At 46.5% G+C, this 14,783-nt stretch overlaps 1 protein-coding gene across 4 annotated transcripts in view; it reads left to right on the forward strand.

Moving 5' to 3' along the window:
- Positions 1-14,783, forward strand: part of ANKRD13B (ankyrin repeat domain 13B) — a 135,080-nt gene that overhangs the window by 96,472 nt on the left and 23,825 nt on the right. For all 4 annotated transcript variants that reach the window (XM_075594209.1, XM_075594211.1, XM_075594210.1 and 1 more), the window contains 2 exons: positions 10,061-10,196; positions 10,285-10,409. In XM_075594209.1, the coding sequence (XP_075450324.1) occupies positions 10,061-10,196; positions 10,285-10,409 (261 nt within the window). The remainder of the gene's footprint in view (positions 1-10,060; positions 10,197-10,284; positions 10,410-14,783) is intronic.

Genomic DNA, 14,783 nt, shown 5'->3' on the forward strand with positions numbered 1-14,783 from the left:
GTGCCAGCTGTTTGGAGTTACTGATGCGAGCAGGAGAAAGATGGAACAATTCCTATTTTCTGCATTGCTTCCCCGGCGGCTGCATGAGAATCCCAGGAGAGAGCTGGTGGGGCGAGGTCGGAGGAGGCAAACACCCAGGGCCGTGTGCATATTGGATCTCCCTTCCTTTCAATTCACCAGCAATGATGTAACCTGTTTACTAAAATGTCATTATTTTCAAATGAAATGTTGATGTCACCTTTTAACAGACATTGTGTATGCGTCAAACACTGATCTCTACCTTTCATGTTTATATATGCTTTTTTTTTTAGGCTTTTGGGGAGAATATAAAAATATTTCCTTTTGAAGGAAATAATACTTTTCCTGTATAATAATAATAATAATAATAATAAAAAAGAAAGGGCCTATCATTTCTATGAAGGCATGTAAAGAATACAAGAGCTATATTTGTGTTTCAGCCTGTGTTTTTATCCTCTGCTATCTTATCCAGCTTGGAAATGGTTAAGGAGTTAATGAGCGACACTTCTCCACATCATAATCCACAGGCGTCCAATATACATTTTATTTTCCTCCACCCTAGTGTTTGAGTGCTATGTGGGTGTGACCCTATGTACAAAAGCAATGCAAACAATGCCAGTGTTCTGTGCTTGCATTCTTTGGAATCCCCCTCTCTCGTTGGCTCCTGTTCAACATGCTGTGATGCTGCTTCTCCATATCAGGGAAGCTCTCATCCCGTTCATTTCACTGGTGCCCAGAGCTTATGTTGAAGCAGCTTCACAATGTATTGAATATCCAGTAGGTGACTTTACCCAATGTGATTATCCCTGATCTCTTTAACAAAAAAAGATATCTATTTGACATGCTGTATATATCCTAGTGGATGGGCAACCTTCTTCTTATAGTTTCTTTGTAAAGCGCCAACATACTCTGCAGCGCGGTACAACGGGGGGGGGGGGTGCAGACATTTGATCATTACATTAACAGTTACATACAAATAAGGACAAACATGCACAAACAGGTAACGAGGGCCCTTGTCCTGAGAGCTTACTATCTAGATCATTTTTTTTGTCCAAAATACAGTATGCAACTATACAGTATGTAACTTTGTATGGACAGAGAGAGTGTAATTCATAAAGATGTGTATTTTCTTTTACCTTTCCAAACCCTACCGACAAGCATGTGTTTAATGAGATTGTGTTGTATTATGCGAGAGACCTCTTCACTTTCCGCTGACTTGCATGGGGTTGGGGGATTTCAGGGAGGAAGTGGCAAAATGATAACATTTTGCAGTGATTTATTAGGAGAAGGAGGAGAGTTGGCCAGTATTATCCAAATACTTAATACGCATTAGGACATATTATATACAAAAAGAAACAGCTACAGGAAGAGATTTGATTTAGAGGTAATCTTTTGACTTTCTTTTTCTTTTTTAGTTGTAACATGACGCCATTGATAGAAATGTAACTCGGGATGTGTGAAGTTGTTGTTGTTCTCATAATGTAGCAGAAATAATGTAAGAAGTTTGATTGGAAATAAATGCAGTGCGTGTCATTAGAGTTGTGTGTGTGTGTGTGTGTGTGTGTGTGTATATATATATATATATATATATATATATATATATATATATATATGCTAGGTAATAATGGCGAAAAGCAGGGTTGCAGGCCTGTCTAAGACATGTGAATGTGCTCACAAGAGATATTTGATATATATATATATATATATATATATATATATATATATATATATATACAGTGCTTGACAAATCACCCAAAAATCTACTCGCCGAACCAAAAAATCTACTCGCCACCTAGTCCCGCCCTATGTCCCGCCCCCAACCCCGCCTCTAGTCCCGCCCCCAGCCACGCATTTTAAAAAAAGCCATAAATTGAATAAATTCCTAGTAAGAACATTCGTTTTTGATATTAGTTTATTTATTGTATTACATTATACTACAATTAGTCCTTGGTGTGTGTGTGTGTGTGTGTGTGTGTGTGTGTGTGTGTGTGTGTGTGTGTGTGTGTGTGTGTGTGTGTGTGTGTGTGTGTGTGTGTGTGTGTGTGTGTGTGTGTGTGTGTATAAATGTCAAATCTAGAAAAAAAAAGCCAGATGTGGATGACTAGTTTCCTGCACCCCTTAACTAGTGTCTGGATGCCCCCGCTTCACAATATTTAAAGCAGCAATCCCGTCTGGGATCTTACCTGATCCGCAGACCCTCAAAGTCCAGGTACCCTCATTCCCGCAATATTATACATTGGAGGGGAGGTGTTCGTTACCTGTCTTCTGGGTTAGGGGGGGTTCGATGTCTTCCGTGTGAAGCTTGAGTCAGATCTGGAAGTAAGCAGTATAGGTTATTTCAGTGTAGTATAGGGCAGTTAAGATATCCAGATCCATAGTGTGAGAGTGTGTGGGGGAGAGAGCGAGAGTGTGTGGGGGAGAGAGCGAGAGTGTGTGGGGGAGAGAGCGAGAGTGTGTGGGGGAGAGAGAGAGAGAGTGTGGGAGAGAGTGAGAGTGAGAGAGAGAGAGAGTGGGAGAGAGAGAGAGTGGGAGAGAGAGAGAGTGGGAGAGAGAGAGAGAGAGAGTGGGAGAGAGAGAGTGGGAGAGAGAGAGAGTGGGAGAGAGAGAGTGGGAGAGAGAGAGTGGGAGAGAGAGAGAGAGAGAGTGGGAGAGAGAGAGAGTGACAGAGAGAGAGAGTGACAGAGAGAGAGAGTGACAGAGAGAGAGAGTGACAGAGAGAGAGAGTGACAGAGAGAGAGAGTGGGAGAGACAGAGAGAGAGAGTGGGAGAGACAGAGAGAGAGAGTGGGAGAGACAGAGAGAGAGAGTGGGAGAGACAGAGAGAGAGAGTGGGAGAGACAGAGAGAGAGAGTGGGAGAGACAGAGAGAGAGAGTGGGAGAGACAGAGAGAGAGAGTGGGAGAGAGACAGAGAGAGAGACAGAGAGAGACAGATAAAGAGACGTCAAGGCGCCGTGACGTTGACGCTGCTCCGCGCTGATTGGATGTTTTCAGCCGACAGTGCTCTGAAAAACAGCTTGGCTGTCGGCTGAAAACTCCAGCGCCTCAGCACGCCTGCGGACGCTCGCGTGAGCCCCCTCTAAAGGCATCCTCATTGAGTATGCAGGGGCTCAGCGCGGAGCGTCCGCACGGCTCAGCGCGGCCTGTCCTTCTATGGACTCGGCCAGAGAGACAGATAGAGAGAGAGAGACAGATAGAGAGAGACAGACAGAGAGAGACAGACAGAGAGAGACAGACAGAGAGAGACAGACAGAGAGAGACACACACAGAAAAAGAGAGACACACACAGAAAAAGAGAGACACACACAGAAAAAGAGAGACACACACAGAAAAAGAGAGACACACACAGAAAAAGAGAGACACAGAAAAAGAGAGACACACACAGAAAAAGAGAGACACACACAGAAAAAGAGAGACACACAGAAAAAGAGAGACACAGAACACACACAGAGAGAATGAGAGACAAAGACAGAGAGAGGGCGAGGGCGACAGGGAGAAGGCGAGGGTGACATAGGGAGAGGGTGACACTCACAGACACACACTCACTCTCACAGACACGCAGAGACACACTCACGCAGACACTCACGCAGAGACACACTCACGCAGAAGACTCACAGACACACACTCAGAGACACTCACTCACACACACACACACAGACACACACACACAGACAGGCACACAGACAGGCACACACACAGACACACAGACAGACAGACACACAGGCACACTGACAGACACACAGGCACACTCACAGACACACAGACACACTCACAGACACACAGGCACACTCACAGACACACAGGCACACTCACAGACACACAGGCACACTCACAGACACACAGACACACTCACAGGCACACTCACAGACACACAGGCACACTGACAGACACACACACACACACACAGGCACACTCACAGACACACAGACACACTGACAGACACACAGGCACACTGACAGACACACAGGCACACAGGCACACTCACAGGCACACTCACAGACACACACACACACAGGCACACTGACAGGCACACTCACAGACACACAGGCACACTCACAGACACACAGGCACACTCACAGACACACAGGCACACTCACAGACACACAGGCACACTCACAGACACACAGGCACACTCACAGACACACAGGCACACTCACAGACACACAGGCACACTCACAGACACACAGGCACACTGACAGACACACACACACACACAGGCACACTCACAGACACACAGACACACTGACAGACACACAGGCACACTGACAGACACACAGGCACACAGGCACACTCACAGGCACACTCACAGACACACACACACACACAGGCACACTGACAGGCACACTCACAGACACACAGGCACACTCACAGACACACAGGCACACTCACAGACACACAGGCACACTCACAGACACACTCACAGACACACAGGCACACTGACAGACACACACACACACACACAGGCACACAGGCACACTGACAGGCACACTCACAGACACACAGGCACACTCACAGACACACAGGCACACTGACAGACACACAGGCACACTCACAGACACACAGGCACACTGACAGGCACACTGACAGGCACACTCACAGACACACAGGCACACTCACAGACACACAGGCACACTGACAGACACACAGGCACACAGGCACACTGACAGACACACACACACAGGCACACAGGCACACAGGCACACTGACAGGCACACTCACAGACACACAGGCACACTCACAGACACACAGGCACACTGACAGACACACAGGCACACTCACAGACACACAGGCACACTGACAGGCACACTGACAGGCACACTCACAGACACACAGGCACACTCACAGACACACAGGCACACTGACAGACACACAGGCACACAGGCACACTCACAGACACTCAGTCTGTCACTCACACACTCACCGGGTCACACGTGGCAGCAGTGGGGTCTCCGCACGGCAGTGGGCCCTCTCCAAGACATGGGACACACAGCGCAGCGTGGGCCTCAGCAGTAGCAGCAGCAGGTCCCAGCAGCAGCAGCAGCAGGTCCCAGCAGCAGCAGCAGGTCCCAGCAGCAGCAGTAGCAGGTCCCAGCAGGAGCAGCAGCAGGTCCCAGCAGCAGCAGCAGCAGCAGCAGGTCCCAGCAGCAGCAGCAGCAGGTCCCAGCAGGAGCAGGAGCAGGTCCCAGCAGCAGCAGCAGCAGGTCCCAGCAGGAGCAGGAGCAGGTCCCAGCAGGAGCAGGAGCAGGTCCCAGCAGGAGGCGCGCACGGGGGAAGCTGGGTTTGCACTTCCCCCTCCGTCCCACGTGGGGAGCGGAGGGTGCGGGGGGGCTGGATCGCGCGCTTGTTTTGGGCTTCCCCCTCCGTCCCACGTGGGGAGCGGAGGGGGGAGGGTGTGGGGGCTGGATCGCGCGTGGCGCTTGTTTTGGGCTTCCCCCTCCGTCCCACGTGGGGAGCGGAGGGGATGGGCTGGGTTGCGCGCGGGGCTTGGTTTGGGCTTCCCCCTCCGTCCCACTTGGGGAGCGGAGGGGGGGGGGCTGGGTTGCGCGCGGGACTTGGTTTGGGCTTCCCCCTCCGTCCCACGTGGGGGGGGGGAGGGATGCGGGGGATTCTGGGTTGCTGGGGGGAACAGGCAGCGCAAATGGCAGGACACTCTGCTTGCCCTGTGCACGCGCGCCGGGACCACAGGATTTGCCGCCATTGTTTTTAACTTTTTTTTTAACCCAATCAGGGAGGGGGATTATTTATTTATTTAAAAAAAAAAAAAAATTGGCACGAGCAGGGGAATTCATTGAGCTGCAGCACGGGTCGCCAGCTGCCTAAATCCACTCGCAACGGGCGACAGGTTAACATTATTTGTCGAGCACTGTATATATATATATATATATATATATCAAATATCTCTTGTGAGCACATTCACATGTCTTAGACAGGCCTGCAACCCTGCTTTTCGCCATTATTACCTAGCATACAGTGCTTCCACTGCGGCAAGGGATTCTGGGAAATGACATGCAAATGAGGCACAGTGTCGCCTTTTGCCTTAAATCCATTTTTACATGGAACCCTTAAGCGAATGCTCGCTGCTTTAACAGAGCTTTTCAGAACAGCTTGGGATAAGATGCAAAGCCAGTAAACCCACTCACAGACAGCTTTTTCAACCTTTTGGGTCTCATCAGTGTGAGGCTGGTTGTACTGGCTTTGCAATTTACGGCTGAGTAGGTTTCACCACATTTATCTAAGTTATGATGGGTGAAAAAGGCGACAAAAAAACCCCCACCGTAATAGCATATAGCAAAAAAATATCGCTTGTGAGCACATTCACGTGTCTTAGACAGGTCTGGAACCCTGCCTTTCAACCATTATCACCTAGCCCAGGGGAGCACAATATTTTTCCCCTGCGCCCCCCTGCCGGCTGTCCTGCTCTCCGCGCACCCCCCTCCCTCCTCCTTATCGTTTGCCTGGGCGTCATGATGTCACGTTGCCATAGCAACGCAACGTCACATGACCCCAAGGCATCATTTGACGCACGTTGCCGGGGCGATGCATCTCCAGATGCCGGCTGAACCACGGTAAGTAAGGATTACAGAGGCCCTCGCCGCTTCCCCGGCACTTAATTGAAATGCCGTCGGCAGTTAATCTCGCGCGCCCCCAGTTTTCGCACCGCTGACCTAGCATTCAGTGCTTCCACATGTATATATATATATATATATATATATATATATATATATATATATATATATGTATATGTATATATATATATATATATATATATATTTATATATATATATATATATATATATATATACAGTGGTTGACAAATCACCAAAAAATCTACTCGCCACCTAGTACCAAACGTGTGCTGCTTGGGCCAATATTTACTCGCCCGGGGGTTAAATCCACTCGCCCGGGGCGAGCAAATGTATAGGTTTGTCGAACACTGTATATATATATATATATATATATATATATATATATATATATATATCATATATAAATCATTCCAGTATAGATCATAATGTGTTCTCAAAAATAGGTATCAATTTGCAACTCGGCTAAAGAATAAAACCTATAGAAAAAGAGTTTATAAATTAATCACGTGCACAGCACAAGGACAAAAGATTTTGGAGCCATGCAAAGGGAAATACAAAAAAATAATAATTAAATTATATTTATGTATATGAAAAATCAATACAAAACACATGAATTGCAGCAAAAATAATTCACATGTTTTATCTAGGTATTTACTAGGTAATTTGTAAATCATTGTTGTTACTTTAAAAAATAAACGGTTCCATTTTCAAAAACAGTATTTTTTATATTTTGTGTGTCATTTTGTATTTTAAACACAAATGCAGGTGGCTCCCTCATTGCTGGTTGGTAAGGAAAGGGTTACATTAGGAGGGAACCCGCTAAAGGCTAATAACGGCAAGCCACTGTTTGGGGAATCTGTCCAGCAGGACTGGCATTAACACACCCGGGTAAAGCAGAATATGTTGGATTGTGTCGGGTGCAAAAAACGTCACTATCATTATGGATGGGTGACATACTCTAGGGGATAAGGGGCGTGGCTTTGACTGCTAAAGATATATTGTGTGTTCCAGAGTAAATTGCCCCCATCGCTGATGTTAATTGGGTAATGTTATTGACATTATCCCTTTCTCTCCTTTGAAGGCTGCTGTGCAGACCAGAGCAGCGGAAATGCTTCTGAAGTACATACAGTAATTGCCAAGTGCTGTGGCATTGAGAAGCACTGTGCAAATATACACACATCAGTATTGTTTCTTACTCTAAACAGGTTCAGTGTTAGTGAGGACAGGTCTACATGCGCTATAACAGGCTAGTAAAATGCATTTCCACTACTCAAAGAAATAAAGCAGCCGTAGGCAATGTAGGCACTGCAAAGTTTATGAATACTAGGAAAAATTGCTTATTGGGGCTTTTGTAAAGCAGCAAATCCCCCATTGTTTTTCAACATCATTTTATTTACAGGGGTGGGAGGCTGGGTCTTCTGGAGCTGAACCGTGCTGTTTTTATCTTCATCGACCCTTTAGTTCTTGAGATACCTATCGTTTTAATTTACCGATGTTTTCGCTCTGAATTGGTCAATCAAAATGCCCACCAATGGCCAATAGGAAGCTACTAGGGATGACGTTGTGTCTTCCTATTGGCTGACAGCTGCCGCCATCTCCAGAAAAGTGTACAGTACTGACAACTAAAAGAATAAGTATCTTGTGAACCAGGGAGTCTCCAAAATTAAATATAGCATGGCTCATTCCCTGGTTTTGGTCTATTGAACAATGTCAACATGGGTAATAGGCGGGATTGCTGCTTTAATATGAGTATTAAATGTTGATGTTTATAATATGTAACCATTTCTTGCCAAGAGCATTATTTCGAGGACTAGAAGGGACATTCTGGGATCTGTGACTGGGAACGTTTAGCAGGAGGGTAGGAGAGAAGCAGAAGGAACTGCCAGTAGCTTGGGAGGCGCCAGGCTGAAGGGGAAGCAGCATGCCTTGCCTTCTGCCACTGATTGCAAGTCTCCTGAGACCACTGCTCTGAGTGCATTACATCAGATCTAAAGGTACACAGCCACAGCGACCCTCTTCCATGCACATAGGTACAGGCACACAGGCACACAGGCACACATGCACCTGGTTGACTTTGAGACCATATTTATTCACACAATTGAATTTGAAAGGGTGGAATTCATTATAGTTTTACTCCCATGATATATCAGAAGAACTATGTAACAGTCTGTTAATTAATATAAATCATCAAGCCTTACTCCCCAGATGGATCAGCATTAATGGCCCAAATAGGAGCAAAATGTGCCCCTGCCACAGAAGGGGTCAAACAGCTTTCCTATTCTTTATGACAATGGGAGATGCCTCCATGGTCCCAAAAGCACCTTGTTTGTTCTCGGCACATGCATAAAGAGACACACCAACATCAATCTCCTCTACCAGACACAACCCCCCTTTACAAAGTGGCTCCTATGGGCTTCCTATGGCATTGACTTCTTGTCTTTTTCACCCATGAATGCTCAGTGCTCTTAGCAAGTCAAACTAATGAAAAATTAACCTGTTTTTCATTTCATGTAAGTGGTCTTTGCAGGAACTGAGTAAGTAGTGGGGGGTGGGGGGAGGGGGGAGAGAGCTACAGTATAGAAAAGACCACAGGAGACATATTCTGTCTGGCTTCTGTCGCCATGAGGGATGGATAATCTCCAGCAGTTGCATGTCTGCATGTAATTACCACTTTATGCCTGTGCAATAAATCTCTAGATTTGGTACAATATAAAATGATGAAGGTAACACTCTGCTTTTTGGAACATTGTCACTTGACGTTTCTAGAGGTGATTCATGTTTGAGCACGCGACAATATATTATTCCTAGAGGTAACGTGATTGTTTAGAGGTAATTGCTACACTATGAAATAGTATTTGTAGATTTTATGCTGTGGATAGGCATATTTTAAGCAGCTTTTTCTTTGTGTAACACTCTCCATTATGAATGAAGGCCACTAAACCCTGAACCCATTACTGCAAAGACTGGTGCGGACAACCACTTTGATAAGACCAGTGCAAGCAGTTGGTGTGTGTCCAGTCTGTCCTTTACGTTTATAGTGTATTGTGTTACATACCATGTGATCAGGAGCATCCAGCCTGCTGAATAAGGAGATGAGTATAGAGTTTTACTTCCAGAGAGCTGTACAGGTGCACATGGAACCCTACATGATATGCATGTGCTGTGCTGTGCTGTGCTGTGCTGTGCTGTGCTGTGCTGTGCTTGGCACAATATCCTATGATATTCACCCTGGATTTAGTACACTATAGCATGGCAGTCCTAGAGGTGTCAGATTTTTTTTTCAGACTTGAACTGTTTTTCTAAATAGGACTACATTTGAAAAAAATATCAATAGGATTTATGGCTTAAATAACCATTTAGATTGATCAGCAACTTGTGGAAAGGAGAGTTTATCAATTTGGGGGAGCGGTCATGCATGGGCTTTTTAAATCCATATTGTGTTTTTGTCTCTGGTGCAGGAGCAGATTGAGCAGGTGGACCCGCGGGGACGGACCCCTCTTCACCTCGCCACCACACTGGGACACCTGGAGTGTGCCAAGGTATTGCTGAAACATGGGGCTGACGTCAGCAAGGAGAACCGCAGCGGATGGACAGGTAAGTAACCGCAATGGCTATTTTAATTGTCGTGTGTACAATCACAAAGCAGTGTAATGCAGTCTCTGTCACTCCCCATCACCCCCAGTGCTTCAGGAGGCCGTCAGCACACGTGACCTGGAACTGGTGCGCCTGGTATTACGGCATCGTGATTACCAGAGGACCATGAAACGTCTGGCGGCGATACCCATCCTTCTGGAGAAGCTGCGTAAGGTATGATGGACACCTCAGGGTAATATTAAGCATTAACATCCCTTATTACTTTGTAAGTACTGTACAGTGTCTTCAGCCTGTGTCCATCTGTAACTCTAGCTTTCTTGACATTAAGATGTCCTCTTGAATGTTTAATCTCATTACCTAAATGCATTGCAGGTCCCACTGGCAGCGAATGTTTTAATTCTCATCTTGGCTTTAGGACTTTAATTACTCTAACATACTGTAGCACTATGAGTGCTTGTTTGCATGTCATTACCCAGAATCCCTCACTGCAATGGAAGCACTGCATGCTGGGTTGAGACAGGTTTGCAGGACCCGTCTGAGGCATGTGTTGCAATTGTTCTTTATCATTACTCTAACCTACTCAATAATCACAGGCACACGACCATCTCCTCTGAGATTATTACTAGTAGAGCATACATAACATGCACTAATGAAACAATTAACGAGAATATAAATAGAGAATATTTCATACTTCTTTATTCCCAATGCCCAACAGGTTTATGCTGCAGTAATAGGAGTAAGTTAGACCTTCTTTATGAAATAACTCTTATTAGTCTCTAAAAAAAAAAAAAAGGTGAAACTGTTTCTAAGCCAAGAATAATAGTGTTATTCATGCAGCTACCAAGTTTCTGAAAGGCTTAATTAGGACAGAATCACACCTGTGATAGCATATTAAAAAGAAAACTTAGGGCTTGATCTACAAAGCTCTGTTAAATCGGGGCTCGTACCGTGGCGTTACCTGAAACAGGAACAGATCTTCTGTTTCCCGAGGTTAACACGTATCCTCAATGCCAGTTATGTGCAAAAACAGCGGCCGTTCTACACCTCACTAGTATAGACTTCCCGTCCCGTTATGGTTGCATAATATTGCATTATCTTTCAATAACCTGACATAAGTATGCCTTAGCGTTACTATAAACCAGACCCTGAAATAGTTCTTTAACTCATGTTAAGAAAGAGAGAAATAACACCAGGATATGATGCGGTTTTATATATATTATACCTAACTGTGGCGTGACACCAATCCAGACACTGCAAAAGCTTTATTTCGTGGTCTGGATGTGAGATTAGGTATGCCCGAACATAACTGTAACACTGTGCTCACCACAAACAAGACGGGACCCCGGTACTGAGGTGGGAATGGGTTTAAACGCCACCCACAGCCATGGGGGCACGTCTGGAGTGCGGATGGTGAGGCAGCCGGGTCAGGATGGGAGAGAGTAGAATGGTCAGGTACTTGCCGAGGTCTGTGGTAGGAGCTGGTAGAGTGGTCAGTGTCCGTTTAGCCGTGGTCAGGGGTTGGAGCCAGTAGGAGCGTAGAGGTCCGTAAGCCGTGGTCAGGATTGGAGAGATGCGGAAGGTCTGAGGTAAGCCGGGTCGGTAAGCCAGAAGTGCGGAGTCCAAAGTAATAGCCGGGTCGGTACACAGGAGGTCAATCTGAAACAAGGAGCTAGGAGACAAGGCAGGACAAGGAACCAGGAAGTGGGAGAACAGCGCTAACTGGAACTATGCTCAGCCAAAGTGCAAATGACACCGCTGAGCATATATGGGAGAGCATGACCAATGAGAGAGGGGGCGGAGTGGAGGCGCGGCCTCCGCAGAGGCACGGATAGGAGGAGAGACACAGGAGACAGGCGGGCATAATACAGAGAGTTGACATGCAGCTTGGGAGCGGAGCACATGCGTCACGTGTGCGCGCCGTGTAACGTTGATGCGCGTCGCGAGCAGGGGGCGGAGTCAGACTCCGCGACGTCAGAAAAGCTCCTGCGGGACCGCGCGCGCGCTGTAAGGACAGCGGGGTTGAGCTTGACATCAGGTCAGGAGGGAGTGCGCCGCGGGGGACGCGCTCCCCGATTCCTTACCGTAACGCCAAGTCCCCGCGTTAACCTTGACAGACTCGAGTGTATATGAGATGTCATGGTAACGCGCCATTTTCATCTCATAATTGCCATCATAGTTAATGCAATGCTCTTTACGGGAGAAAACATGACTACATGTTATGTTATTGTCCTTTGAAGATAGACCATTAGTGTGAATGTGGCATTCAATTAAGTGACTTAACGGAGAGGGTCTGGACCTTACTTGTGATTATTTAATAAACTGTTTACAGGTGTTCCCAACCTATTTGTGCTTTTCTACCAACATGTATAAACTGTGACTCTCCTGGGTAAAACGGGATGTTTGGTGGCTCTACATATTCGGTCTCACCTAACCATATATTCAGTACCATCAGACAGCATTTATTTATTTATAGAATGTGATACCAGGAAGTAATACATTGAGAGTTACCTCTCGTTTTCAAGTATGTCCTGGGCACAGAGTTATGATGACAAATACATGGTTACAAATACATAGTTACATTAAGTGAACAGGGTGATAAATTATATACAAGACATTGCATGCACAGTTAGGCCTCGGACACGCTTACCGCTGGCGTGCTGAGGCGCGCTGAGGCTCAGGGAAAGCGGGTGCTTTCCCTGGCCTTGCGGTTGCTTACCGCAAGCGCTCTCAGCAGGCCGTCAGGGGGCGGTCCAGGGGCAGGCGCGTCACTGGCCGGGGGCGGGCCAGTGACGTCACGGATCTGGTTCGCCCTCATTGGGCGAACCGCTCACGTGACCGGCCTGTCTCGCCGGCAAGCGGGGGAATTTTAAATTCCCCTAAGACCTGCGCTTCCGCAAGCCCGCGGAAGCGCAGGTGAGCCCCTACTGAAGCCGCTCTAATTGCGGCTGTAGGGGCTCAGTGCTGAGCGGGAGCGCGCGTCAGCACGCTTCCGCCAGCAAGCAAGCAACATGGCCAAGGCCTTAGAAATAATAAATGTTATAGGCGTAAATAACAGTTACAGACCAGATTAAAATGTGAGACGGCTTTAGTTTTGAAAGAACTTAGACTGGTGGCGGCTGAGAGAGTCTCCGGTAGACAGTTCCAGTTGTGGGGTGCACGGTTAGAGAAGGAGGAGCGGGCGGATACTTTGAACCTTGATCTACCTCTATGTCTGTTGTTTCTTTGAATGTTTGTTTCTTGCTCTCTGGTTTCTCTGACTCCTAGGGAAGATGTTGCATCCTCCATCCACTGTCTTCTTTTTCCAGGAGCAGGTTGATTTGATCCTTGGGGAATAGTCGGTGACTAAGTGCTAATGGGTATTTTATGTGAGTTAATCCTTTTAGTGCTGGAGGGGCCCGGCGTCATCTGCTTCCAGAGCTAAATGGGTTACAGTATGCTCCTCTTCAGAAATAATTCAGGGGAAAAAAATGAGATTGTTAGCTCTTATGAGCAAGGATCACCTTATCTATTTCATCAGGATGTGGTAACTTAATATTTAATTAATATATTGTTAGTTAATTTAGTACTTTTATTTTTGCATGTTACATTTTATTCAGTTTCCCCCTAATTGTGCTACGTACTGTAAAGCCTAAATTCTAAATTAGCTTTAACGTGACATTAAGTTAGTGCAGAAAGGTGCTCAAATAAGTCCCATAAATATATGTGAATATTGGAAAAAGTGATTAAAGATAAGAAAACGTATAAATAATTTTTTTTAAAAGAGTGAAAAAAGTGAAAATTAAAAAATGATTGTGACAATAATAATAAACGATGTGCCTCAATCGATAATAAATAATTAATGATAGACTTTCCTTATCCTTAGCCGCTCGAGAGAGAGGTCTCCCACAATGTGTCCTCTTCTTATATAAAGTCTCACAGACGCAAAACCGGATTGTGGAAAAAGTTGACCCAAAAAAATAATATAGTGTAGGACAGACCGTCAAACTCAGAATAGCTTGGGGGCAAGTCTGTAAATTGGACTGCCAGGCTTGGGCAGCACCATTAGAGGGGCGGAAGGAAAAGATTAAACAAATAGTAACTTTAACCTACGTGTACACTTTTTTATTGTGCTTTCCTTATTAAAAATATATAAACGTGTGTGTGTGTGGGTATATATATACTGTATCTCTCTCCCCATCCGACACACCCTATCCCCTCTCTCTCCCCACACCCCACTCTAACTCTCCCATCCTCTCTCCCTCCCTCCCATCCTATCTCCCTCCCCACCATCCTCTTTCCCTCCCCCCACCATCCTCTCTCCCTCCCCTCACCATCCTCTCTCCCTCCCCCCCATCTTCTCTCCCTCTACCCCCCATCCTCTGTCCCCTCTCTTCCCTGTCACCTCTCTCTCTTCCCAGTCCACTCACTCTCTTCCCCATCCTCTCCCTCGCCCATCCCCTCTCTTTCACCCCCATCCTCTCTTTCTCCCCATACCCCCTCTCTCCTCGTTCCCCCTCTCTTTCCCCATCCCTTCTGTCTGTCCGCCATCCATTCTCTTTCCATCTATCCGCGCTCTTTCTTTCCATCCCCTCTCCCTCCCCATCCCTC

Source organism: Ascaphus truei, chromosome 3 (assembly GCF_040206685.1).
Source record: "Ascaphus truei isolate aAscTru1 chromosome 3, aAscTru1.hap1, whole genome shotgun sequence".
Classification (NCBI taxonomy): Eukaryota; Metazoa; Chordata; class Amphibia; order Anura; family Ascaphidae; genus Ascaphus; species Ascaphus truei.